Here is a 27879-nt window from a genome sequence, read left to right as displayed (position 1 = left end):
TTCAATAAATACCTTGGTTACCTTATCCCTGTCTCCTCGTCTGAGTCTGCACTTGGTTTCACCTGCTCCACCCAGCGCAACATTCACAGCCTTGATATGCATAGGGTTCTGGTCAAAAACAATGCACGAGATAGGGAATAGGGTGCCATCTAGGACACTTAGAGGAACAGAAGAAGTGGGGTTTTGGAGTACAGTCACTTCCAGGCTCTCAACTATTAATGCAACCTTGATACATTCATAATATAAAGAGGTTTACTGTACATTGTGGATGGAACCTCTTTGGGAAAGAGAGTTGAACTCAACAATGGCCATAGATTTTTTTGTGTCTTGTATAGCTTACTATTGAGTTCTATCAGAAGTGGCCATAGATTTTTTTGTGTCTTGTATAGCTTACTATTGAGTTCTATCAGAAGTGGCCACTGATAATGGGGACAAGTACACATATTGCCTGTTTCTTGGATTTAAAATGTGTTTTTCCTGAGCTCAAAGTGCTTACCCAATCAAATTCATTCACGGTAATATAATGTAGGCCCTGATTCTGAGCTGTGTGTTGTGCCATTTCTTGGTGGCCATGCAGCATCAGCGTGCCATACTGAGACCAGACACTTCGCTCCACTAACGACCCTGAGACAAAAACAACACAGACTTATCTTTATTGACATTAGCATGCAGCATTTTTCACTAACATTTTGGGGGAGGGAGAGTGTCTTCCTCCAATTATACCAGTCTAATTGCCCAGCTAGCATCTTGTAAATGTCAGTACTCATTACACACGCACACAGGCACGAATGCATAGACACACACACACACACACACACACACACACACTGAGTTAAAGCATGCGCGCACACATACACACACTCACACACATACGGAGTTAAAGCGCGCGCACACACACACACACACACACACACACACACACACACACACACACACACACACACACACACACACACACACACTGCATAGAAGTGGAGGTCTTAGAAAAAAGTATGAAGAACAGCCTGGATGTCATGCCCTGACCATAGAGAGCCTTTTTTATTCTCTATGTTGGTTAGGTCGGGGTGTGACTAGGGGGGGTGTTCCTATCTAGGTGTTTTATTTTCTATGTTGGCCTGGTATGGTTCCCAATCAGAGGCAGCTGTTTATCGTTGTCTCTGATTGGGGATCATATTTAGGCAGCCTTTTCCCACTGGGTTTTTGTGGGATCGTGTTTTGTGTATAGTTGCTGGTTAGCACTGCATAGCTTCACATTCGTTTCTTTCTTCTTTATTGTTTTTTGCCGGTTCAAGTTAAATAAAGATGATGAACCCAAACCACGCTGCACCTTGGTCCGACAATCATTCTAACATTCGTGACACTGGAGGAAGGCAGCCATACTTGAAACTCATCTGCTGTAACACTATGTTCTTGAATTCATTCACCACGGTCATGTTCAGCACGCAGTAAACGGAAGAAAATGTGTTGAAACAGGGAAGGACAACCTAGAAATGTCCAATAAGAAATGCTCATTTTTCCCCCCTTTAATATATATATTTTTTTTTAACCTTTGGGCCGTTGTCAAAAGTAGGGCAATATATAGAGAATAGGGTGCCATTTGACAAGAATTCAACACTCAGCACATCAGCTATCGTTGGAGCATAAGGAATGACTATGGGGAAACCGCAAATCCATCATTACTTAGACATAGTGATTAGTGGAATGCACATGAATAGCAAAACTAGAATGGGGAATACCCAGTTGAGCTAGGCTCAATCAATCAAAGTGACTGACAGAGGATAGATGCCCACCACACACACACACACACACACACACACGCACGCAAACGCATGCACACAAACACAAATGCACATAACACATGCAAACACACTCACACACACACACCTCTCACTTCTGCCCTGTATGGCCCCCTCTTTCCGGTAAATATCGCTTTGGTACTATTTTCACAAGTTTGTGTTCAAATTTCACAACTCTTAATTACAAAACTAAGATCATCAAAAAGGCAGTTTTTTTCCCAACTTTGAGCACATTTTCAGTTGACAAAGTACAACGCACAAAATCACACATGAACCGTTTCACCAAACCTAATCAAATCAAATAGTATTTGTCACATGCGTCGAATATGGTGACAGTGACAATGCTTACTTACAATCCCTTAACCAACAATGCCGTTTCAAGAAAAACAAATGTTCAGTAAATAATTGAAATACCAAATAATTAAAGAGCAGTAGTAAAACAACAGTAGCGAGGCTATACACAGGGTGTACCGGTACAGAGTCAATGTGTAATAAACACTTGTTTTCCTTTTCCAATGACTACCACCCTATACTAGAGACCCAATCTACTTTATGCCCACTGTTTTATAAATGGGGATGGAGTGCAGTTCTAGATCCTGCTCAACACCTCCTCAAATGACCTCAATAACCCTCCCTTGACAGCATGCATCACATGTAAAGCACAATGCATACTGTATTGAGTTGCCTGCCATAAGAGATCTGTAGCTTGTTGTTTTGTTTGCAGCTTCTTTAGCTTTGCGTCTTCTTCTTTTTATGGTTCTAGAGATTGGATTATGGTTCTAGAGATTGGATTAGGGTTCTAGAGATTGAGAATAGAATGCTGTATCCTCCTGTCTGATGTTAGGCCCTGTTTGAATAGTTCAGAAATGCAACCTTCCTTCCTACCCACTGGGCGCGCACTGGTTGACTCAGCGTTGTTGCCACGTCATTGCTTACCTCATGGAAACAAGGACGTTTTCGATTAGGGCCTACAATTTACACAGGAAACATTCTGTTGAGGGGCAGAAAAATGGTGATGTAGGTGGGTCTGAGTTAACTGATCAAGACGGCTCCAAATCAAATCAAAATCTAATTTTATTTGTCACATGCGTAAGGGGTGCGTAACTGGTGGCAGTGAAGTCAGACGCAGGAGAGCAGAACTAGGTAATAGCCGGAGCAGTTTAATTACAAAACCAACGGCATACAGAAATAACCAGCATGGGTACAAAACCCGACACGCACCAGTAAACAATGTGCACAAGCACTTACAAGAAACAATACCACATAAAGACATGGGGGGAACAGAGGGTTAAATACACAACAATAAATGAGGAAAATGAAAACCAGGTGTGTAAGAAAACAAGACAAAACAAATGGAAAATGAAAAGTGGATCAACGATGGCTAGAAGACCGGTGACGCCGACCGCCGAACACCGCCTGAACAAGGAGAGGAACCGACTTCTGTGGAAGTTGTGACACTTACTGTGAAATGCTTACTTACAAGCCCTTAACCAACAATGCAGTTTTAAGAAAAATATCTAAAAAATAATAAATAAAAGTAACAAATAATTAAAGAGCAGCAGTAAAATAACAATATCGAGGCTATATACAGAGGGTACCGGAACAGAGTCAATGTGTGGGAGCACCGGTTAGTTGAGGTAATTAAGGTAATATGTACATGTAGGTAGAGGTAAAGTTACTATGCATGGATAATAAACAGAAAGTAGCAACAGCGTAAAAATGGGGGTGGGGGGAACAAAGAAAATAGTCTGGGTAGCCATTTGGCTAGCTGTTCAGAAGTCTTATGGCTTGGGGGTAGAAGCTGTTAAAAAGCCTTTTGGAGCTAGACTTGGCGCTCCAGTACCACTTGCCGTGCGATAGCAGAGAGAACAGCCTATGACTCGGGTGGCTGGAGTCTTTTTTAGGGCCTTCCTCTGACACCGCCTGGTATAGAGGTCCTGGATGGCAGGAAGCTTGGCCCCAGTGATGTACTGGGCCGGACGCAGTACCCTCTGTAGTCCCTTGCGGTCGGAGAAGGAGCAGTTGCCATACCAGGCAGTGATGCAACCCGTCAGGATGCTCTCGATGGTGCAGCTGTTGAACCTTTTGAGGATCTGAGGACCCATGCCAAATCTTTTCAGTCTCCTGAGGGGGAATAGGTTTTGTCATGCCCTCTGCACGACTGTCTTGGTGTGCTTGGACCATGTTAGTTTGTTGGTGATGTGGACACCAAGGAACTTGAAGCTTTCAACCTGTTCCACTACAGCCTCGTCGATGAGAATAGGGGTGTGCTCGGTCCTCCTTTTCCTGTAGTCCACAATCATCTCCTTTGTCTTGATCACGTTGGGGGAGAGGTTGTTGTCTGGGCACCACACGGTCTGACCTCTGACCTCCTTCCATAGGCTGTCTCGTCGTTGTCGGTGATCAGGCCTACCACTGTTGTGTCATCGACAAACTTGATGATGGTGTTGGAGTCGTGCCTGGCCGTACAGTCATGAGTGAACAAGGAGTACAGGAGGGGACTGAGCACACACCCCTGAGGGTCCCCGTATTGAGGATCAGTGTGGCGGATGTGTTGTTACCTACCCTTACCACCTGAGGGCAGCCCGTCAGGAAATCCAGGATCCAGTTGCAGAGGGAGGTGTTTAGTCCCAGGGTCCTTAGTTTAGTGATGAGCTTTGAGGGTACTATGGTGTTGAACGCCGAGCTGTAGTCAATGAATAGCATTCTTACATAGGTGTTCCTTTTGTCCAGGTGTGAAAGAGCAGTGTTGAGTGCAATAGAGATTGCATCATTTGTGGATCTGTTGGGGCGGTATGCACATTGGAGTGGGTCTGTAATAGTTTGCAAGCCCTGCCACATCCGACGAGCGTCGGAGCCGGTGTAGTCCAGGCTTGTACAGTATGTCAGGATGTCATATGGGAGAGGTGCTACCCACCATTCACGGGTGCTGTATTTCAGTTATGGGGAACCATACGATGTTCATTTTGATATTTAGATATTGAGATACTGTACACTATGTTCCTGTTCTGTGTACTTTTTAATTATATGGTCTATGTTCCTGTTCTGTGTTCTTTTTAATTATATGGTCAATCCATACCCATACACTTACAATTCATCACCTGAAAACATATAGCTGCACAGAGGGGTATATGCCAAACCAGGGTAAAGTCTCCTCTGCAGTGAAATTGATCGGGAGACCCTTGGGGATGAGCGTGACTCAGGCATCGGCAGTTTTTCTTCATCATTATTACAGTCTTCCCACTGTCAGTATATAACTACTCCTGATGTTTTTGTCTCTCATCGATGTGTTTTGAGTCTTTTTTACATTCTCATATGCTGTGTAGTACACTCTTCGAAAGAAAGGTGTTATCTAGAACCTAAAGGGGTTATTCGGCTGTCCCCCTTTGAAAAACTATTTTTGATTCCAGGTAGAACCTATTTGGTTTCCAAATAGAAGCCTTTCCACAGAAGGTTCTACCTGGAATAAAAAATGGTTCTACCTGGAACCAAAAAGAGTTATCATATAGGGACAATCAAATAACATTTTTGTAGTGTACTGTAGTAGAATTTAAACTGAACAAAAATATTAGCGCAACATGCTACAATTTCAATGAGTTTACTGAGTTACAGTTCATATAAGGAAATCATTCAATTTAAATAAATAAATGATGCCCTAATCTATGGATTTCACATAACTAGGCAGTGGCACAGCCATGGGTGGGTCTGGGAGGGGTTAGGCCCACCCAATGGGGGTGCCAGGCCCAGCCAATCAGAATGAGTTTCTCCCCCCAAAAAATGATTTATTACAGATAGAAATACTCCTCAGTTTCATCAGCTGTCTTGGTGGCTGGTCTCAGACGATCCCGCAGGTGAAGAAGCCGGATGTGGAGGTCCTGGGTTGGCGTGGTTACATGGTCTGTGGTTGTGAGGCCGGTTGGACGTACTGCCAAATTCTCTAAAACGACATTGGTAGAGAAATTAACATTCCATTTTCTTGCAACAGCTCTGGTGGACATTTCTGTAGTCAGCATGCCAATTGCACACTCCCTTAAAACTTGAGACATCTGTGGCATTGTGTTGTGTGACAAAACTGCACATTTTAGAGTGGCCTTTTATTGTCCCCAGTACAAAGTGCACCTGTGTCACGATCATGCTGTTTAATCAGCTTCTTGATATGCCACACCTGTCAAGTGGATGGATTATCTTGGCAAAGGAGAAATGCTCCCCAACAGGGATGTAAATACATTTGTGCACAACATTTGAAAGAAATAAGCTTTTTGTGCATATGGAAAATGTCTGGGATCTTTTATTTCAGCTCATGAAACATGGGACCAACACTTTACATGTTGTGTTTATATTTTTGTTCATTATAATATTTGAAGATCAAACTTTAATTTAAATGTCAAACATTTGGATATTGAAGGTTTTGTGATGAATCTAAATCTTCCAGGATAAAGGATTCCTCTCACTAGCTGGTAGCCTAGTAGGTGCTCTAGTTGTCACTAGTGGGCTTTCTGAGGTGAAGAGGATACCCTTAAACCTTCAAATTCATTTAACAAAGTATTTACAATAGCTCCCTGTTATAATACCATGAGGCCATTCATATACTTGTTTCTTGTAACACACAATAGAAAAGTACAGTATAGATGGGATTCATGAACACAAACGTATGATTTTGTTGTGTTGTTATCCATGCTCATAGGCTGATACTTTGCAGTTGCATACCTGACATGCAATAACATATATATCAAATATTCAACCATTTAAGTGCTAACATCAATCTCTGGGGTTAAAGGTCAGGATTGTATTTGTTAGTTTCCATTGTCGGACATTCTTCACTATCCACTTAAGTAAAAGCACATGAGCCCCATTTGGAATTTTCAGAGGCGAATTCAGCACATTGTGTCAAAATAAAGAGTAATTTTTCCACTGCCATGAAATCCTTAACTGACAAGGTTTCTGTGCACATTATTTGTGAAACCTTTTAACTTGTGACATACAGGTACGCACACACGCGCACATACGTGCGCACACACGTACGCACACACGTACGCACACACGTACACACACAGGTACGCACGCACGTACGCACACACACTGAATACACACACACTCTTAGAAAGAAAGGCGTTATCTAGAACCTAAAAGGGTTATTTGGCTGTCCCCATAGGAGAACCCTTTGAATAACCCTTTTTGGTTCCAGGTAGATGAACCCTTTTGGTTAAAGGTAGAACCCTTTCCATATCGGGCTCTACAAAGAACCCAAAAGGGTTCTAACTGGAACGAAAAAGGGTTATCCTAAGTGTGCACCCTTTTTCCTAAAAGGGAGAGGTCACAGTCAGCAGAATCAAACTACATCTTACTCTAGTACCCTCAAACGCTAGCACTACTGTAAAAGACTTTGTGTACGTGTACTGTGTATGTCCCAAATGGCACCCTTTTCCCTTTGTGCACTACGTTTGACCAGGGCCCATAGGGTGCCATGCAAAAGTATTGCACTATAAAGGCAATATGGTGCCATTTGGGACACAGTCACTGACTTGCTCTGTTTGCTAAGGAAATTTCAATGACAAACTGATAAATAACGAGGTACCATTTGTGAATTAGGCTTACTTAAATGGTAGAGACGGTCACTTGCTATGGTCACTTGCTGTGGTGCCTAATTATCTAAGATATGCTTGATAACCGAATAGCGATGTATCGCCAATTAATCCAAACTGACAACAACATAACAAAGATAACTTTGACAAGATGCTCAGGACAATACAAGATGTCTGCCAAGCAATAGCGCAGACCTGATAAGCAGCTTATGACTCTTTCTCAAAACCTTCTTAAATTTACGAATATTCAGTGTTTTGCCCATATAATTCATTCTATTTACTTAACCATAAAAAGCATGCCTTTACTATACAGTTGTACAGCATGCCCTTGACAATCCCTAAAGATGAGTCAATGTTCCCCCTTCATCTGTGCTAGGTTAGCATTCACACACATTTCACTATGCTGGCTCTTTGGCCTTGAGCACAGTGCATGCTAGCGCTAGCTGGCTCATTGTTCATTCACTCAATAGGCTAGGCATGGCGTGGGCAGGACTCAGAGGAGCCAAATCCATGCCCTGCTCATTCCATTAATATTTTTGACATGGTCCTCCTTGACTTGTGCTACTTGCTGAGGGCAGAAGTGTTTGTGTAGCAGATGGATGCTAAATCCAGCTTTGGCAATATTGCAAAATATCATAACAAGTGGGTGCTTCTGCAGAGCATTTGAGCATGAGGAATACGCCTACTTAAGGGAAGAGGAGCTACTCTATGAAGGTGACAGAGGTGTCCATTTTTAATGAGGCCTTATGGGTCAAAACCTTACTGTGACTACAAGAACACACACATAGATGTGTGTGTGTGTTTGTGTTAAACCCATAGAGATCTTAAGGGCTATGTCATAAACCCCAGAACGTAGTACCAGAATGCAGTTAAAATGGCAGCAATATTGGTCAGGGAGAAATCCAGACCAGTCTGAATGAATGACAGTATAGGCATAATCCTGATTTTACTTAGCAGGAAAATAAAAGTAAGGTATGTGATAGATCAGAAATTGTGTAATAGAATATTTGTCAACCTAAAATATTGTAATATAATTATAAATACAGTTTAGACGGGTTTAATACATATTTTCTGTATAAATAGCGTCTAAAATATATGTAAACAGACCATAAATGTCCACCATTTTGTTTTCTTGTTGCATTTACAACTTGTTTAAATCCTATCATCAACTGAGTTCAGCCAGTGTTTGGCTGTGGATTGATTGCATTGTTTGTATGGAATGTTGCCATATTGGAAGTTAATTTGAAACATTTGAGATCATTCCTCTTAAACTGGCTGGCTAGCTAGCTAACAACCATACAATGCAGATAAATCCTTCAAATTCATTATTTTACACAATATCACAGCACTGGCAAACCATGGTTGACCAACCCCCTGACAAAAATGGCTGACCTTTATTACCATCATAACACGGTTCTTTCCATTCTAGTATTCTAATTCCTAATTATGTGGTTAAACCAAACAACCTGAGCTGTTTTCATCCTATTTGTAGCACTTTAGCACATGACTGGGCAGTTTTTAATGATCTTACCACTTTAAATTGATGTTCTTTTTATGATATTTTTTACTGAATTAGTACATACTGTCCTATATGCAAGAGAGCACCAACAAAAAATTCCAATGTATGTATTACTTAATACCTGCAAATGGCAAGTAAAGGACTTTAACTTGTGTGTGTTTGTGATTGTGTGTGTTTGTGTGTAGGCTGTGTTTTAATTGTTTTAATATAAAATACTCAACGCAGAGAAATAAAATATCAGTCAATAAACTGTACAGAAATTAAAACAATTATGAAAAAATAAAAGTTCTCTGATAACCAATATCTTTTTAATAACTAATCAACACCTATAGTTTTGCAAAGAAGATGGGCTGTGATTTTCATTTTTTGATTTATCAATGTTGAGCTCAGTGTCGATTAACCACACTACATTATGAAATGATGAATATTAAGTGACTTGCAAAAATCCTGAATATCAATCCCAGTGGCACTGGAAGAGCTTCCTGTTTATTAAAATCTGTAGCCACAGTTGCTAGCTACATATTTTGTCCCGGGAGATTCACAGTTGTTTCCTAGGCAACAAGCGGACCCCTTGCCCTTCCCTGTGCTGTTGACGTTCATTTTGGACCATACCAAGTACAGCTATTGGTAGGATGAAGGTGATATTTATCTAAACATAATCTATTTCAATTTGTTGGACAACAAATTCAATTGACATTAATAATTGTGAAAATTAGAATTACTGCAAACTAAATTAAGTGCTAATACGTGCAATGCATAATAATACCACTACCCCCCTGTAGTCAAGTGCATCCTTCTTTACCATCCCTGAACCAAAGATATTTATAACTAATCTAAGATACTTCATCTGTGTCGTTTACAGCGGGAGCAAATGAAGCATAGGGGGCAGAACAAGCAAGGAGGTGGGCAAATCCAAGCACGAGCTAGCGAGATCCCATTCGCGCGTTGTAGCATTTATTTGCATATTTCCGTTAGGGAACGCCTCCTCTGTAAAGTGCGCGTGTGCAGAAACTCAATTCGACCTTGCACTCCTTCCAAACAACGCAATTTAACACGTTGAAAAAGCGTCAAGTCCATAAAACTGTGCACTGTGTTCGTAACAGATTATAGTTTTGGAAACAGAAAAATACATTGAGATCAGACATTTAATCGATGAGAAAATTAGAAGAACGTCAGACCAATTTCACCGAGTTCCATCCTCTCCTACTGCCACTGGACTTCCTCTCACTACCATATTGGGGGTGGAAAGAAAACGTTCTAAACGGATGCTTCAGCTTTATAGCCCCTGTGACGTGTCTGGGTTACCCCTTCTGTCTGTGACAGAACTGCAAAAGAGCTTGTTGCTTGTGCAACACGATAGCCTTACTGTAAAGTAGTTAGTGGTGAGAAAAAGTAATTTCTGCCTTTACCGAGTTTCTGTTTTTATTTTCCGACTAGAATGTTTGCAACTTGATATTCAATATTGTTTTACCTTTCCTGGGAGTAGTTCCGCGTGGTCCGATGAACGTCTCTTGACTGCGTGTCCGACAGGTGAGCAGGTAGCCAGCTAGCATAGAATAGCTAGCTAGCTAAATTCTTACTTGGGTTGTTACGATTTTGTTTAGTTACCTGTTAACTAGCCAGTTTGTTTACCTCGCCACCTTGTGCTTGGCTTTGTGAATGTGGTTGCCAACATAGATAGATTACTAGCTATGTTATTACTGGCGCGAGCTAACGTTAGTTCGTTTTGCCGCAGCTACTCCCAACAAGAATGCTAGCTAACGTTAGCTAGCTAGCATCTCGTAGGCTTTCAAAGTGAGTTGACAGATTTTGTTGAAAATATTGCTTCAGTTAGCCAATGTTGTCAGCTAGCACTAAATTGCCCCTACGAGATAGCTTCCAACTATTGGCTAGAACTGTTTTCACGGCACGCGAACATGTTATTGAGCTGTCAAAGCTTCAGGTGGCTGTCAGTGTCACTAATGTTATTTATGTTGTTATTGACTAGATAGTCGTTGTACCTAGCTAACTATAGTTGGCTTTGGCTAGCCAATGTTGCCATACCAAAGCCGATGCAAACGAGCTAGTTGCATAAATTAAATTCCATGGCCACATCTTGGTCCAATTTAAAGGGGGAGAGAAATGTAATCTATTCATTACTAGGATAGGTTGAGCATCTCCTAGATGGCTCTTTCAGGTGCAAAATGACAGTGTGTTGCAGACATAATCAGCCTCAGTAACAGTACATGCATCATTTTGTAGGTTAAGTAAACATAATGTAGGTTATATAACTTTGACATATATATTTTATGACTTAGATATACAAAAACTCACTCACTCACCCAGTTTTCTTGTACAGTGTGAGTGAAGTTCAATAGGCTATGCTTGATTGATTGATTGATGCTGATCTAGGATGATTTATTTAGTAAGGCTCAATAAACAGTTAGGGTATGCGTGTGTGACTCATAATTGTTTTATTCCTTGTTCTGATGTTCATGTTTGCAGAGCAGAATACAGTTTTCAGACTAGATTTCAGATTTCAAAATAATGCAATAGCCGAGGCCCGATATTTTTATATAAAATAAAAAAATCGGGTTAACAAATGTTATTTTGCTCAGTGTCCTGGAGAATTGCTAGGCAATGGACTTTAGAAAGCTGTAGTTAATGGTATAGCCTAGCCTTCAAATAGCAGGTTATTGTGTGTCTTACAAAAAGAGATCCTGAAATGAATATGCATTGCAAAGAACTGTTGATGAGATTCACAGAGGATATATAGGTCTATCCGTGTATCTGTTTTGTCCATCTTAGGTAGCCATGGAAACTCACTGCTGATTGAGACTTGAAGCTCTGCAACATAGCAGGGGCAAATGAACAATTCAACAAGATGGAGCCTCTTTGTATTGTCAGTCATCTGAACGATGTTACATAGCTGCATTCGAATGTAGGGTAAACCTATCTCATTTCACTCTATTGTATAGTGTTCTGTACATTTTACTCAGTCATGTATTCATTGGTCTGCTGAAAGTCCTTCATCCAGGGGTTTCAAAGTGAAACACAACTCTGCCTCTTGCTATTTAATTACAGCCAACAACAGGAAGGCAGCATCCCATCATTGAGCTTTCACTGGTTTCCATAATTTTCTTTATTCAAATCTTGGAAATGGAGAGATACCACACCCTTTATTTTATGTGGACGATTGGTGTGCTTGCCTCTTTTAGCCATAGGCTATAAAAATCAAAATCAAATTCAAATCAATGTTTGTCATATGCACAGGATGCAGTGTAAATGGTGCAATTAAATGCTTGCAAGCTTCCTCAACAGTGCAATTAAAAAATAATAATATTACTATATGAAAACAGGGTAAGAATTTAGCCTAACAATGTTTTCGTGCTAAAATGCACTATAAAGTTCATGAAATTCTCTTATAAATTACTTTAAAACAAGGGCAAAAAATGTTCCCCCAAATTCTAAACCTGTTTTATCAAAAAATACCTTTGTATATCTCTGTGTTGGTTGTTTTTGTTTCTTTAGCCTACTCATTGGAAAGTCACTTGTGGAGTTAATAGCCTGTTATTTAATATCACAGTTGGGCACAAGGGTGAACCAGGACAGGGGTTAGGGAGGGGATACCATGGTGGGAAGGAAGTAACCTGACTTGTTTGTCCGCAAGGCCTTTGTTTTTCTGTTGGAAATCTATTTCTGCAACATTACCTTCTTTATGGCTAGTATCCCATTGTTACAAAGTGATTTGAATTAGGTAGAATATTGGACTTCGTTTAGGACCACTTGCTCCCCAGTAGGCTCCTAGGCTATGTTTTCCTGCAGTCATCTCCTCTCCACCTCTGTCTGAAGCACCTTCTAGTGTTGTCAAGCATAGCTGTATCGTGACAGTTTGCAAACTGTCACTTCCAGCCCCCCCCCCCCATCTTCTCTCAGCATAGGGATGAGAGTGGAGCACCAACTGATTCTATATCACTATTCACTAAAACCAAACGGAAACAAACAGGCTGAAACGGGAGGAACCTACCTGAATTTGTCCAATAAGAAACGCTTCTTTACACGTTCAAAACCTTTTGCTATGATGCGCACTAATGAATACGACCCTGTAAGTTGGGTCCCCTATTACGGTCTATGGGTGGGGTCGCATGCAAAGATGACGTTGGTGGATGACGCTAACATAATTGTTTTAGTCTGTCAACTGCTGAGGTAGGATACACAATTCACTTTGTTTAAGAGGATAGATTAACACCACACCACCGATTTGGGTGGTGGGAAAAAAAACATCTGTTCCTCTTTTTTTAGAGCACTAGGTGTTATTGTCCGAGCTAGCCTTGAGGGTTATCAGGTTTATTTGGCAGTGGACTGGAAAGAGCATGTCTAGCCTCATTGATGTTGTTGATAAAGCACTCAGGCTACCACATAATCTTCAGTCCATGTATGGGAGTGGGAGCTCAACGCAGATAGGGAGAGGGTGAGTGAGATAAAAAGAGGGAGAGTTGGATAGAGAAAGGGAGAGAATACAGCTGTTGTATTGGAATCGAACAATCATGAAGCCGGGGCTCTGACTCATCAGTTCTGTGCTGCCGCCGCTCCATCCACCAGGTCTCACGTGATACTAAATAGGCTGCTGTGTGTGTCGTCACCAGGGTGGGGTGGGGAGAAGAGGAGAGACTGTTCTCTTTCCTGAGGGGATGCTGCAAAGCTTATGTCATGTCACAGTGCAGGTGGGGAGAGCTTATGCTCTACATCAGATCCTTTCACATCAGACAGGTGTAAAAAAAAAAAAAAAAAAAATACGCCGTCTCTCTTTAAAATAGACAACTACTTTATAAGTAGGTTACATACAGGTATTTAGCTTTATTATATAAACTCTGTTTTTGTTTTGCCTATAGTGATACAGAGGAGGATGTGCTGTTTTCATGTTGGTTGCCTAGTAGCCTAGATGTTGTGTCCTTCGTGGAATGCCCAAAAGGGGGATGGATGGCTTTTAACAGTTGAGCTGGCCATGAAATTGGGGAAATACCTTTAAGATCCAGCAGTGTCTGTGTCATTGGGTTGTTCTGAGTTCTGCCTGCCTGCCAGTCAGTACCCTGCGGGCCAACCAGAAAAGCGCTATGACCTGATATCCCTTTTCCTATTGGGCCGAGCCGTGAGTGGGCGGACCTGGCTGGAGGCGGTTGGGCAGGCAGGCAGGAAGGGGCTGGCTGTGGGGGATGGCTGGAAGTGTTTCAGCCAGATAGTTGAGCAGACACTGCTCTGCTTCCTGTCTGCCTGCTCCGCTCCCCTCCGTGGCTGAGAGAGAAAGAGAGAAAAAATCCCTGTCTAGGCATGGGACTCTGGCTGCTGCAGCACTCGGCAGCTCCTCGCAGGGAATGACAACAGTTCACGTGGTCATTAGCTCCAGACGCTGAAGCAGGGGAACTACTCCGAGGCATAGCAGCTGCACCTGGTGTCTCTATCTATGCTGTGGCTTAAAGAGAGAGGCACGACAGAGCTATTCGGGACTCAGCAAAAAACGAGGTGGGAAGAACGTCTCTCTGATCTATTTTTTTTTTTTAAGTAGTTTGCTGCAGTATGGTGCATACCATCCTGGGTGGGTAGGGAGGAAAGAAAGAGAGAGTGTGTCTGTGTGGGAGAGGGAGCTACAGAGAGGGAAAGAGGGGGAGCACAAATGCGTGAGTGAGGGGAGCCCGCTGATATGGTCTAACAAGCACTTTGCGGGTTACAGCCGCTTGAGTTTCTCATGCTTGTATTGGGACTTGTTGATGACGAGGGGAACTACCACAGACAGACAGTGCCTCTCCCTTCCCTTCATGATGCAGAAAAATTATGCAGACTTCTCTCTCCATGAAGTTCAGAGCACGTGGAAAGAATTGTCAGATTTATTTGTAGTCTGCTCCATAGGCTGTTTCAAACGTTAATTTTATGCCAGGATATTGTTTGCCATATAAAAAGAGTTTCACTTTCAATGCAGTTAATTCATAGGCGTAGCAAAAATATTTTTCTATTGTTCTGGAGGTGGACATTAAACACAGAGCCGAGGGCTGGCTCCCTAATTAGCCTTGCTTGGGCTTCTTACTATTTTAAGGAGGTCCCACGTATTTTATTATCACATAGGAGGTCCACAGCCACACTCCACAGTAAGCTCTTTATCCACTGCTCTGTAGTGTGCTAGTATGGGAGGGAGCTGTACATGTTGAACGGTGTGGCCTGGAAACAAGCAGGAAAACACTAGAACGGCATCTGTCTAACAGTTGGCAGTCACGGGGGGAAGTGGAGGAGGAAGTGGGTGTTTTCTGAAATGGAAGACCGTTCAGCCCTTCCTGTTACAAAAATAAACAACAAAAAACAGTAACGTCACAGACATGCAATGGCTCTTTATTAGCAAGGCCAGGGCTGCAAGGCCAGGGCTGCAAGCCCAAGCAACTCCCTCCCTAAATTGATTCACACGTGAGTTGTCACTGCTGACACAGAAAGGTAATTAGCCATGCCTTTTTTAAAGGTTTTGGGAGCTTTTAGGGAATTTATTTGCTTTTAGCCAAACATTTTCCTCCAGACCTTTTAAACATTAACAACAATCTACATTACCTTAAATGATCTCTTAATGGCAAAGCACTGATTTTGTGTGTGTGCTGTGAAAAGAAAGCTGAATCATGTGGCCCTCATGTTAGCATGGCTTTTCAGTGAAAGGATACATCTGCTTTAAAATGAACAGGCCACATTGGAAGTAATTTGAGAATTCGCCTGCCAGTTGGTCATGAGTCATAGCTTGACAGTCGAGTTATTTTATCTTCCAGAACTACGGAAAAGTCTAAATGCTAGCTAAATGCTAAATTTTTAAAAGACAGACGGGTTATGAGAGGATTAACTGAAGTTGGCTGATATAATAGTTTCACAACATTTCTTCCTGAGTAACTTTTGTGTGAATGTACAGTTGCACCTACATCTTTATGTACTTGAGTCAGGAAAGTCCATGACGCTCACAGCAAATAGGTCTCCTGTCTGTTACAGGCTACATACACTTCACATACAGCCCTCTCGTTGGCTATCAGATCTATATTGAGCTGTAGATGGCCTAATTGGGGCAGGGGATTGGTTAAATATCCTATAGGCCAGTTCCCTGTGTCAGTGGCATGAGATGACCATTGCGGTCACTGAGTTTTAGTTAAGGCAATTAGGATATGAGGCACACATTTCTGCTGACTTTGTTAAATGTTCTCTGCTTTGCCTCTTCCCAGTTGCCCTGCTTAGCTTAGTCCACTAACCTCTGCTTAGCTAGTGTCACTCACTTCTCCTTACGCTAATGACATTTGATAATTTGAAGCTCCAGGAGCTAATGCCAATATCAATTTGCAGGATGGCATACTTTAATTTCCACCCATTTCTATCCTAGCCTAATACTTGAATAGCAGGCCTATGAGTTGAGCTTCGAAAATATGCATTGTTAAGACATTTGTGTAGACTTGCAGGAAATTGTGATATACAAGTTAAGCTTATTTAAATATGTTCTCTTGTGATGTGAATGCACTTTTAATTTGTGAGTTTAACGAGAAATCTGTAGATCAAATAAGTAGCCTAGGCGATATTTTTATGTTGGAATTTTCAGCAAATGGATTGCACGATACGGCAGTTGACCAAATGGAAAATTCAGAACAAAATACCGTCATCAAATATGCTCTTTAGAACCATTATTATTAGGATGGTAAACACGAGAGAAATCGTTTTTTTTAAACTAGCCTGGTCATAAAACACTAACACTATTACTCTTGTTTTTCCACAACCAATCGATGGACATTTTCTCTTTCATTACACTGAAGCACACTCGCACTCTTTGCTGCCATGGAAAATGTGGCCTACTTGTGTTCCTCTTGGCCATATGCAAATGTATGGTGGATTGCCATGTCTGCATTGTAATAAATTCAAAAGAGCAGGTATTAATTTGCTTGGTTGTTATAGACCTGCTGTTTAACACCTAGCTGGTGCTTTAATAAGATCTTTTGTAGTCTGGAAAACGATGTAAAGTGTAGACTTGGCCTTTCTCTCAGGTTGACAACATCCAGGAGAGACTAACATAGCTGATAGGATACATGGGTGGTATTCAGAGGTCAAGCTAATGACTTTCACTTGAGAGAACCCTGCACTGGCCTGCTCTCATTCAAATTTGGAGATGACCAAGATAATGCTTGGCCAGCTGGCTGGCCTTAGTAACTGTAATCCATCAAGGTCTTGTCGTAACATGGACCGTTCCCCAGTACCCACAAATCTTTGGCCTGCTCTTAGGTCTCCTTTCCTGGCTGGTTAGGCTAGCTGCTCTTTGGTAAAACATTGCATTTTTACTGGATGGCATGGCTTTTGCCTGCCTCTTTTCAAGCGACATATTGATTAACTACAGTTTTTAAAGGTTACCTGTCATTTCAGTGTACCAAGTGGGATATTTTTTTGTTTTGTTGCATATGTCCTTTTTTTATTTTGTAGTAGAAAGCCAAAAAAAGCTTGACTGTTGAGCACTGCGCACATCAATCTGTCCTGGAAGCACCAAGAGAGAGCTGGGCGGGGGCGTACAGGACTAATCTGTGCAGGTCACAACACGGGTGTCGCATGGCCCTACCTATCTGCGCACCATCTGTCCCTCCACTCGTCCTCATCAGCACTCTTTCCTGGAGGTGTGTCTGCTAGGCTTGCCTCAAAGTATTCATACCCCTTGAATTATTCCACTTTTTGTTGTGTTAGCCTGAATTCAAAATTGATTCAATATTTATTTTGGTCTTTTACCCCATAATGACAGTAAAAACATGTTTTTAGAAATGTTTGCACATTTATTGAAAATTAAATAAATAAATATCTAATTACAGCATTACTTTAGTGCCTTGTTGCAAACAGGTTATTATTCTGTCCAGGTTTCCTTCTTTTCACCCTGCCATTTAGGTTAGTTTTGTGGAGTAGCTAAAATGTTGCTCCATCCTCATTTTCCTCCTATCACAGCTATTAAACTCTAACTGTTTTAAAGTCACCATTAGCCTCATGATTAAATCCTGAGCGGTTTCCTTCCTCTCTGGCCACTGAGTTAGGAAGGACGCCTCTATCTTTGTAGTGACTGGGTGTATTGATACACCATCCAAAGTGTAATTTATAACTTCACCATGCTCAAAGGGATATTCAATGTCTGCTTTTACATTTTTTTATTCTTTACACATCTGCCAATGGGTGTTCTTCTTTGCAGGCTTAATCACATCCAGCTGGGATTGGGAGTCCCATAGGGCGGCGCACAATTGGCCCAGCGTCGTCATGGTTTGGCCGGGGTAGGCCGTTACTGTAAATAAGAATTTGGTCTTAACTGACTTGCCAAGTTAAATGAAGGTTACATTTGCAAGGCATTCGAAAACCTCCTTGGTCTTTGTGGTTGAATCTGTTTGAAATGCACTGCTCAACTGAGTGACCTTACAATTATCTGTATGTGTGGAGTACAGAGATGAGGTATTCATTAAAAAATAATTGTAAACTCTATTATTGCAGACAGTGAGTCCATGCAATGTTAAGCAAATTTTTCCACCTGAACTTATTTAGGCTTTCCATAACAAAGGGGTAGTATACTTATTGACTCAAGACATTTAAACTTTTCATTTTAATAAATTTGTATACATTTTGAAAAACCAAATCCCACTTTGACATTATGGGGTGTGTGTGTGTAGGCATAGTGACTAAAATCAACATTTTCATCTATTTTAAATTCAGGCTGAAAAAGTCAAGGGCTGTGAGTTTTCTGAAGGCACTGTATATGTAGCCAATGTACAGTATACAGTACAAACACGGGGCTCAGTAATATGCTACGGCCAAGTTATATCATATGGCTTTATGAGCTCTCTCTCGCGCAAGTAACCTGATTTTTCAGGCCATTCTTCATGATATGTAGGCTACCAGGTATCTTAGCTGTGTTCTTTGTATTTTCTGAACCAGGAAGGAAGAGCGTTAGAGTAGGCCAATAAGATGTTACACTGGTAATCTGATATTATAAATGCCTTTCTGCTTTTCTTATCTATCTCACCCTGATATGGGGTCATAACACAATTGGAAGAAGACACTGTGTTGCAATTTTGTTTTAATCTTTTAGCAAAATTCCATTACAATAAAAGCTTTAGAGCATTTTGCAACTTTGCCCCAGCTTGCACTGTAACCCAGACAGTTATTCAAATAACACATCGATTTGTGGGAATTGCTGATGCCGGGAAACTGAGAAATACTTGGCTTCTAAACGATGATGATGATTCAGCCTGTGTCATGATTTAGGAGCAAAAAATGTTTTCTGAGCCAATTAAATGTAGAAAAAAAAAATATATAGAATTGGTGATTAAATGCAGTACTGCATTACACAATCCTAACTTTAAGCATACGTTGGGAAAATGCTAAACTGACCCAAGATCAGCATCATCAATTCACCCTGCGCCGTATTACATGTGGGTATCTGCACTTTACTATTTATATTTTTGACAACTTTTACTTCACTCCATTCCTAAAGAAAATAATGTACTTTTTACTCCATACATTTTCCCTGACGACCAAAAGTACTCGTTACATTTTGAATGCTCCTTAGCAGGACAGGAAATTGTCAATTTCATCCACTTATCAAGAGAACATCCCTGGTCATCCCTACTGCCTCTGATGTAGCTGACTCACTAAACACAGATGCTTCGTTTTGTAAATGATATCTGAGTGTGCCCATGGCTATCCGTGAATTAAAAACACAAGAAAATGTCTCTACATCCAGTAGGAAGGAATTTAAAGGTAATTTCACGAGCCAATGCTAACTAGTGTTAGCATAATGACTCAAAGTCTATGTATGGTACTGTATCTACTAGCATTCTAGCAGATACCATAGACTAGTTAGCAATTGCGCTAATGCTAGTTAGCAACGTCCTTCAAACTGCATGCAGAGACATACAAATGGTATCCGCAAGTACATCTTAATCTTGGGAAGTAGATAAAGGGCTTTGTTGCCAAAATCCTGAATTTTCCCTCAAGGCCTATTTAATTTTGAATTATACAGTGGCCTAGTATAGTATATTACAATGTAACACATATATTTGGCTCTGTACCAACCAGTAAAACAAACCCAAGTGAGCCTAAGTCATTTAGCTGCCAGGAACAGTATCCTTTAACCGTCTTGCACCCCTAATAAAATGAGACCATCTGTTTTTCTTTTTTCGGGCAGATGATTCTAAAAATAAAAAGGTATTAATAGTGAAAGGTCACATCTGACATGGTTCTTACCTGGTTCTTTCATAGCGACTCACTTGTCCCCGGGGAGATGCTGTGGAATTAAATCCTGCCTTTGAGACTGCAGGCTTGGTGTCAGAGAGAGAATGCATCTCATTTCATATTTGCAGTATGGTTCTAAAGTGGGCCAATTTCAGAGATGACAGGATGGTGTTTTACCACACACACTAGGGTTGGGCCGATATGTAACCCGATTCCGGAAACTAGGCGTATGTCTCAAGTCACGACTTCACAGGAGAGCCGTTTGAATGTAATTTTTTTTTTTTTATCAAAACACGTTTTTTGGCAGGAATGTCTTCCCCGAACATGTGAACTTTCATGTGCCTTTAATAACAAACTTTTATGCCATCTATAAATACGAATAAAGTTTTTAAATTAAGAGCCTAGTTGGTTTAGCCAAAGAAAAAGTCAGGAACCTTCCCACTAGCCATGATTGACTGAGCTAATGAGTGAGCCGAGAGATGAGTTTCAGATTGTTCTGCGGTGTAGCGTCTTGCCTATAAAATGAGACAGATTTTTCTAAAGATATAACTTTAGCCATGTAGAACTGCAAATATGTTGCTACTGCTCTCTGTAATATTGCTGCCCTGAATTTATCAGGTTGAAATATCAAAACAAACTCTGAACCAATTATATAATTTGGAGACCGGTCAAAGCATTAAACATTTATGGAAATTTAGCTAGCTAGCTTGCAGTTTCTAGCTAATTTGTCCTGGGATATAATCAATCAATCAATCAAATGTATTTATAAAGCCCTTCTTACATCAGCTGATGTCACAAAGTGCTGTATAGAAACCCAGCCTAAAACCCCAAACAGCAAGCAATGCAGGTGTAGAAGCACGGTGGCTAGGAAAAACTCCCTAGAAAGGCCAGAACCTAGGAAGAAACCTAGAGAGGAACTAGGCTATGAGGGGTGGCCAGTCCTCTTCTGGCTGTGCCAGGTGGAGATTATAACAGAACATGGCCAAGATGATCATAGATGACCAGCAGGGTCAAATAATAATCACAGTGGTTGTCGAGTGTGCAACAGGTCAGCACCTCAGGAGTAAATGTCAGTTGGCTTTTCATAGCCGATCATTAAGAGTATCTCTACCGCTCCTGCTGTCTAGAGACTTGAAAACAGCAGGTCTGGGACAGGTAGCACGTCCGGTGAACAGGTCAGGGTTCCATAGCCGCAGGCAGAACAGTTGAAACTGGAGCAGCAGCACGGCCAGGTGGACTGGGGACAGTAAGAAGTCATCAGGCCAGGTAGTCCTGAGGCATGGTCCTAGGGCTCAGGTCCTCCGAAAGAAAGAGAGAATTAGAGAGAGCATACTTAAATTCACACAGGACACCGGATAAGACAGGAGAAATACTCCAGATATAACAAACTGACCCTAGCCCCCCGACACAAACTACTGCAGCATAACTACTGGAGGCTGAGACGGGAGGGGTCGGGAGACACCAAGGCCCCATCCGACGATACCCCCGGACAGGGCCAAACAGGCAGGATATAACCCCACCCACTTTGCCAAAGCACAGCCCCCAGACCACTAGAGGGATATCTTCAATCACCAACTTATCATCCTGAGACAAGGCAGAGTATAGCCCACAAAGATCTCCGCCACGGCACAACCCAAGGGGGGGCGCCAACCCAGACAGGAAGATCACGTCAGTGACTCAACCCACTCAAGTGACGCAACCCTCCTAGGGACGGCATGGAAGAGCACCAGTAAGCCAGTGACTTAGCCCCTGTAATAGGGTTGGAGACAGAGAATCCCAGTGGAGAAAGGGGAACCGGCCAGGCAGAGACAGCAAGGGTGGTTCGTTGCTCCAGTGCCTTTCCGTTCACCTTCACACTCCTGGGCCAGACTACACTCAATCATATGACCCACTGAAGAGATGAGTCTTCAGTAAAGACTTAAAGGTTGAGACCGAGTCTGTGTCTCTCACATGGGTAGGCAGACCATTCCATTAAAATGGAGCTGTACACGTTGTTATTTTACCTGAAATGCACAAGGTCCTCTACTCCGACAATTAATCCATACACAAAATAGTTCTCCTAATCTCTCCTCCTTCCAGGCTTTTTCTTCTTTGGTCTTTATATAGCGATTGGCAACTAACTTTCAAAATAAGGTGAATTACCACAACCGACCTTAGTTCATCTTTCAATCACCCATGTGGGTATGACCAATGAGTTGGCACGTGGGTATCTGCTTCTATAAACCAATGAGGAGATGGGAGAGGCAGGACATGAACCCGTTCAGTGTCACAAATAGAACTGACTTCTATTTTAGTGATTGGAAGCGCAGACGCTGGTTGGCGGGTGCAATGATTGAATAACATGTACTATATGTGTCAATTTATTTTGCAATGCTTGTGTGGTCAGCATGTAATTTTCATCCATATCGAGTGAAAAGTTTAGTAATTACAGCACTTTTTGTACATTATCTCCCGCTTTTTTTTTAAATTATTTTTTTTATTTTTTTATATATATATTTTTTTTTAAGGGGACCAAAAGTATTGGGAGAAATTAATCTGTGTGTATTAAAGTAGTAAAAGTGTAGTATTTGGTCTCATGTTCCTAGCACGCAATGACTACATCAAGCTTGTGACTCTACCAATTGGTTGGATGCGTTTGCTGTTTGTTTTGGTTGTTATAGATTTATTTTGTGTCTAATAGAAATGAATGGTAAATATTGGAGTCGTTTTGTAGTCACCTTTAGTGTAAATAAGAATAGAATACGTTTCTAAACTAGATGAGAAAGTAACAGATGCACAAATATCATACCCCAAGACATGCTAACCTCTCGCCATTAGAATAACAGGCGAGGTTAGCATTTTTTGTGGGGGTGCGATATTTGTGTGTCTGACTTAATCATTATTCACGATTCAGTCAGGATTATCTGTAATCATGGTAGCATCCACATTAATGTAGAAGTGTTTAGAAACATTATATTTGATAAGTGACCCCAAAATGACACACTACATTATTTACCATTCATTTCTAAACATTATTTCATGAGAATGTGACTATAATATTGTAAATTAGCCTGTAAAGTATGCCTATATGTTGGTTTCCAGGACCAGAAATGGAGCATCATGGCTGATGATGGTTAGGACCACTTTAACTTGGCACCAGCAGCTTGTTGCATGGTTATAGTCATAGATATGGAAATGTGATGTTTTTTTTTCTTGATTTGTTTTTATTCTAACTTTATATTGAAGCAGACCTGAATGTGACAACTGCCCATGATATTGAACCAAGCGATCAAAGATGGGCGGTCTATCTTACAGTAGGCTGCTGCCATGGCTTTTACTGTCTGGACTCGCTTTCTTTCATGACCACTAAAGCTACTCCCTCAAAGTTTTGACTATGATTTGCACATAGGTCTATTTGTTTGTATGGAGTCTGACCAATGTCTCTTGTTCATTGTGGAGTGCAGTATGCTCACTATGCTAGGGTTGTTGTACTTATTTTGCCCCATGCCTTTTGAATGGAGGGATCTGTGGGATATGAAACAGTGAAGGGAATTCTAAACAGCAGCTGCAGGTTTTTACAACCCTCCCTCGTTCGCCTGCCCCACCCCCACTTCCCTCTCCCAGTTATCACCAGAAAATATTTCCAGATGTTCCAAGGGTAACAGGCTCCCTGCGCGGTAGTCGGTTTGTAATGGGTTCAAAAAGCAAGCTAAAGGCTAGGCTATGTCCCCTTTTTTTTTGTTGATCAAGCGAGTCCCCCGTCCCCCCCCGCCCCCACACACACACAACCCCAGTAGACGGAGGACAGTGCCTGAAAACAGATGCAGAGCGAGAGCCGCGAGACCTATATTCTCTCTCTATGAATTGAAAATCCACTGGCCACATCAATGATCCGCCGTCTAATTTGACTGGCCCTGCCCGGTGGGTGTTGAGGCGCTGTAGGTACCCGGGCAGTGGCGTAATCGTGTCTGGCACATGCATCTGTCTTGGTCTCTCTCGCTCTGCCTGTTGGATGGCTTCCCGGAATAATGCTGCGCTGCATGTTTTCTATTAGCTGGCGGCTCTCGTCACGGCATTACTCGACAGGGTGGGTGGACCTCGGGGGCTTTATCCCTCCTGTCCCGCACTGGCTTGGCTTACTGCACTCTTGCTGTCTCATTGCACAGGGGTCGTTGCCATTCTCTGCTCTGCTTTGTATTCAACACGCCTGAGGGCTGCGCCGGGCGAGTTTGCGCACAATGACGTAAAGTAATGATTGGGAACTCAGACCAAGTGGCAGCTGAATAACCTCGCAACCGCTCTCTGTTGGCTTACACGACACTTCAAGCCAGCCTCCTCCTACCTAGCCCCACACACAAACAAGGGCGCGCGCACACACACACACATGCCACTAAAAACAGGGCGCCAGACGTCTCTATATCGATGCGTTTTTGACAGTCATATTATTCTCCTGGTTATTATGTGGCTAAACACTGCTATACCATTTCTCAATGTTTGGCTTAGGCCCTACATTTCTAGGGCACAAACTTCAGTTTTGGGGGTCAAGTCCAGTGGTGTAAAGTACTTATGTAAAAAGTACTACTTAAGTCTTTTTTTTTTTTTTTTTGGTATCTTTGCTTTACTTTACTATATATATTTTTGACTACTTTTTCTTTATCTTCACTACATTTCTAAAGAAAACATTTTCCCTGACACCCAAAAGTACTGGTTACATTTTCAATGCTTAGCAGGACAGGAAAGGGTTTCCAATTCACTCACTAAACACAAATGCTAAATTTGTAAATTATGTCTGCGTGTTATAGTGTGCCCCCAGCTATCCGTAATTAAAAAATAAAAAATTGTGCCATCTGATTTTCTTACTATAAGCAATTTGAAGTTATTTATACTTTAACTTTTGATACTTAGGGATATTTTAGCAATTAGCTTTACTTTCGATACTTAAGTATATTTAAAACCAAATACTTTTAGACTTTTACTCGAGCAGTATTTTTCTGGGTGACTTTTACTTGAGTCATTTTCTACAAGGTAACTTTTACTCTATCACAATTGGGTATTTTTTCCACCGCTGGTAAAGTCTGTTAGAGTACTAACAACTGGTGTTAAAGTTAGAACAGGACAGAATAGGCCATGAAATTGAGATAATAACATTTTTCTTATAGCTTAAGCTGGTTTCGATTTGGAGGGTTTGACGCAATTCCTGATAATGGATTAGAATGATATTGTTTCCACCGAAACAAACTTAATTATAATCTTGTTATTGCATCAATACCAGGGTTTTTTTATAGATCAAAAATGGGCTTAGGTGGTGGGCATGTCAGGGGGCATGGCAATGAGTGTGATCGGCCAGTCTGCGCACAAAATTCTTTTGAAATCTTTGAGTTCCTCATCTTGGCGGTGTATAGAAATGTTGGCTTTTTTGGCTTTTTTAAGGAAATTTTCTGCAGTTCTACAAATTTCTCCATCGAGTTGAAATATATTTTTGGACGATTTTTAAAGCTAGTTTCCTGCAATTCTATGCATTTTGCCATGTCTAATGCTGTGTTATTTTGCTTGTGTCTAATAACAAAATGTATAATATTGCTAAATTTATAGCATTTTTTTCTAATTTCTACATAGCCTACTTTGTATGGTTAAGTCGTTCAAGTTTACACTGACAGCGTTTTTCCATCCCAAAAATGTAATGAAATAAAAACATTTTTAGCGGCCCACCCAAGTATTACAATGGCAGATAATCTCTGAATTTTTTTGCCAATGGGTCTGTATTGTTAAAGCACATTCACAGCTTCATCTTGTGAACAGTGGATTTATTGCTATTTTATTTATTCTTCTAGAGTTTTCTAATTGATTGTTCACTCTTCTTGAAAGGAGTTTTGGGGAAATAATGCTGTCCCCAGCAATACGTTTCCAGTTTATTTTATGAAGCGTTTTAGCTTTAAATAAAAAAATAGACCGTTGCATTAATGCTTCAGGCAGTTGTTTAGCTACTCCTCTGAAAATAACCTCTCTCTCTCTCTCTCACACACAGATCGTCGACAGAAAGTGCCTTCGACATTCTTACTTGAGCTGCCTGCCTGCACGTCTCCTCCACCGAGCTGGCAACATTCCCTCCCTCGCTGTGACAGAAGATAGCTCAACCTCAGCCCCTGCCCTACCAACTCATCTTTTTCAGGCTCCGTCGCTGCACTAGAGAAACCCAAGCAGAAAGATTTAACTGCAGAGGTTGGGGGAACTGTCTGGCCACTCTGCCAAAACACAGAGTGCTGACTGACTCATTCGGGCAAGTTTAGTCAATACCCAGCCCAACATCTACACCCACTTAATATTCTCGCCCAAGCAGTGCCATCGCCCTCGAAATAGCACCAGTTTCAATTCTCTTCCCCCGCCACCCCTTCCTTCCCACTACCACCACGTTCAGACGGTCCGTCAGTCCAGCCTGCCTCTGAGCATGCCCCCGTTGCCCTGTCAGTGGCCTGCACCTGGGACTAACTGATTGACGAGCAACGTCTTTTGATTGACAGCTTCTCTGATAGCCGCCATCTCCCAAGCAGCGACCACATCCGGGTTGCAAATCCACCAACTCTGCTGCTCTGAAGTCCGCAAGGGCAAACGACTTTCACTGATCCCCACACTTTTTTTTGCTACACTTTTAGTTGTTTTTCTAGCACACTGAAGAGCCATTAGAGTATAGCCTCTCCTTAAACAAGTGGCTAGCTTTACCCCACCCCGGCATTGCTATGGCTTTAAATATTGCTTCGATGCGAGACACAAAATGGCTGACGCTGGAGGTGTGCCGGCAGTTCCAGAGGGGGACATGTTCACGGAGTGATGAGGAATGCAAATTTGCGCACCCACCCAAAAGCTGCCAGGTGGAGAACGGAAGGGTGATTGCCTGCTTTGACTCACTAAAGGTAAGGAGTGCAGAGCAGAGATAAAGGGGATGTATTTATTCTAAGGCACATGTGTCAAACCAGGCCTGCCGGCAGGATCCGGCCCGTGACACATCTCTATCTGGCCCATTCTGTGCACCAAAGGCAGTACATTGCCACACACTCCTCTTCCCAGACCCACACACACACCTCCTCCCAGAGACCCACACACACGCCCAATCATGAGCCCGCCAGTGTGCTGTATCATATCATCACTAAACATTTGCAGCATCCCCAACTGTTCTCCTTAAGGGTACTGACCGATTTTAAGCATGTTGTAGGAACCGGGTCATTGTTGTATTACAGACAATGTCATATTGGTTGTCAAAAAGTCATTAGATAAAGGATTCACATGTGAGTATGATGAGTCAACTGTTTGATACGCTCTCAAAGTGGGCAGGGGAGGGAAAGTGCATGGACACATGCCACAGTCCTAGGCTACTAAAATGTTGCAGTCTGGCTTCAGTTTTTAAAGCTTGACAATGAATAAACAAAAAACTAAACCTGCAAGAAAACACCATGCAAAGGATAAACATGTAGGCCTATTACAGTAACATACAGCTGTTTTCAACTACCTGCGATCCATGCAGCGCGGATAATTGGCAACCTAGGTACGTTTCTGTTATTTGCAGTTTTGCAATACTTTTAGGGTTGTAGCATATTATGCACCTCTGCAAGCATAGCAGCAGAGGCTGGACAAATATGATGTATCTTTTGTTTAATGTTAAAACGCTCAATACAGCATCCTATGTACGTTTTTAATGGACATTATATAAAGGGGCATACTTTTTCAAGTAAAAGAATGGCCAGTTTGGGTCACAGTTATATGCAAAAAAACAATCTAA

The 27879-nt window shown here is 41.7% G+C and overlaps 1 protein-coding gene across 6 annotated transcripts in view; it reads left to right on the top strand.

Moving 5' to 3' along the window:
* Positions 1 to 10210: 10210 nt before the first annotated feature.
* LOC120033133 (muscleblind-like protein 2a) overlaps positions 10211 to 27879 on the top strand; it is a 75112-nt gene continuing 57443 nt past the window's right edge. For 5 of the 6 annotated variants that reach the window (XM_038979405.1, XM_038979408.1, XM_038979404.1 and 2 more), the window contains exons 1-2: positions 10211 to 10427; positions 26134 to 27016. In XM_038979405.1, coding sequence (XP_038835333.1) covers positions 26843 to 27016 — 174 coding nt within the window. In that variant the 5' untranslated portion in view covers positions 10211 to 10427; positions 26134 to 26842. Of the gene's footprint in view, positions 10428 to 14151; positions 14397 to 26133; positions 27017 to 27879 lie in introns of those variants that run through there. The other variant, XM_038979403.1, reaches the window with a different exon arrangement.

Source organism: Salvelinus namaycush, chromosome 40, assembly GCF_016432855.1.
Source record: "Salvelinus namaycush isolate Seneca chromosome 40, SaNama_1.0, whole genome shotgun sequence".
Taxonomy (NCBI): Eukaryota; Metazoa; Chordata; class Actinopteri; order Salmoniformes; family Salmonidae; genus Salvelinus; species Salvelinus namaycush.
Note: the sequence above shows the minus strand (reverse complement) of the source record. Positions and strands in the feature narration are given on the sequence as shown.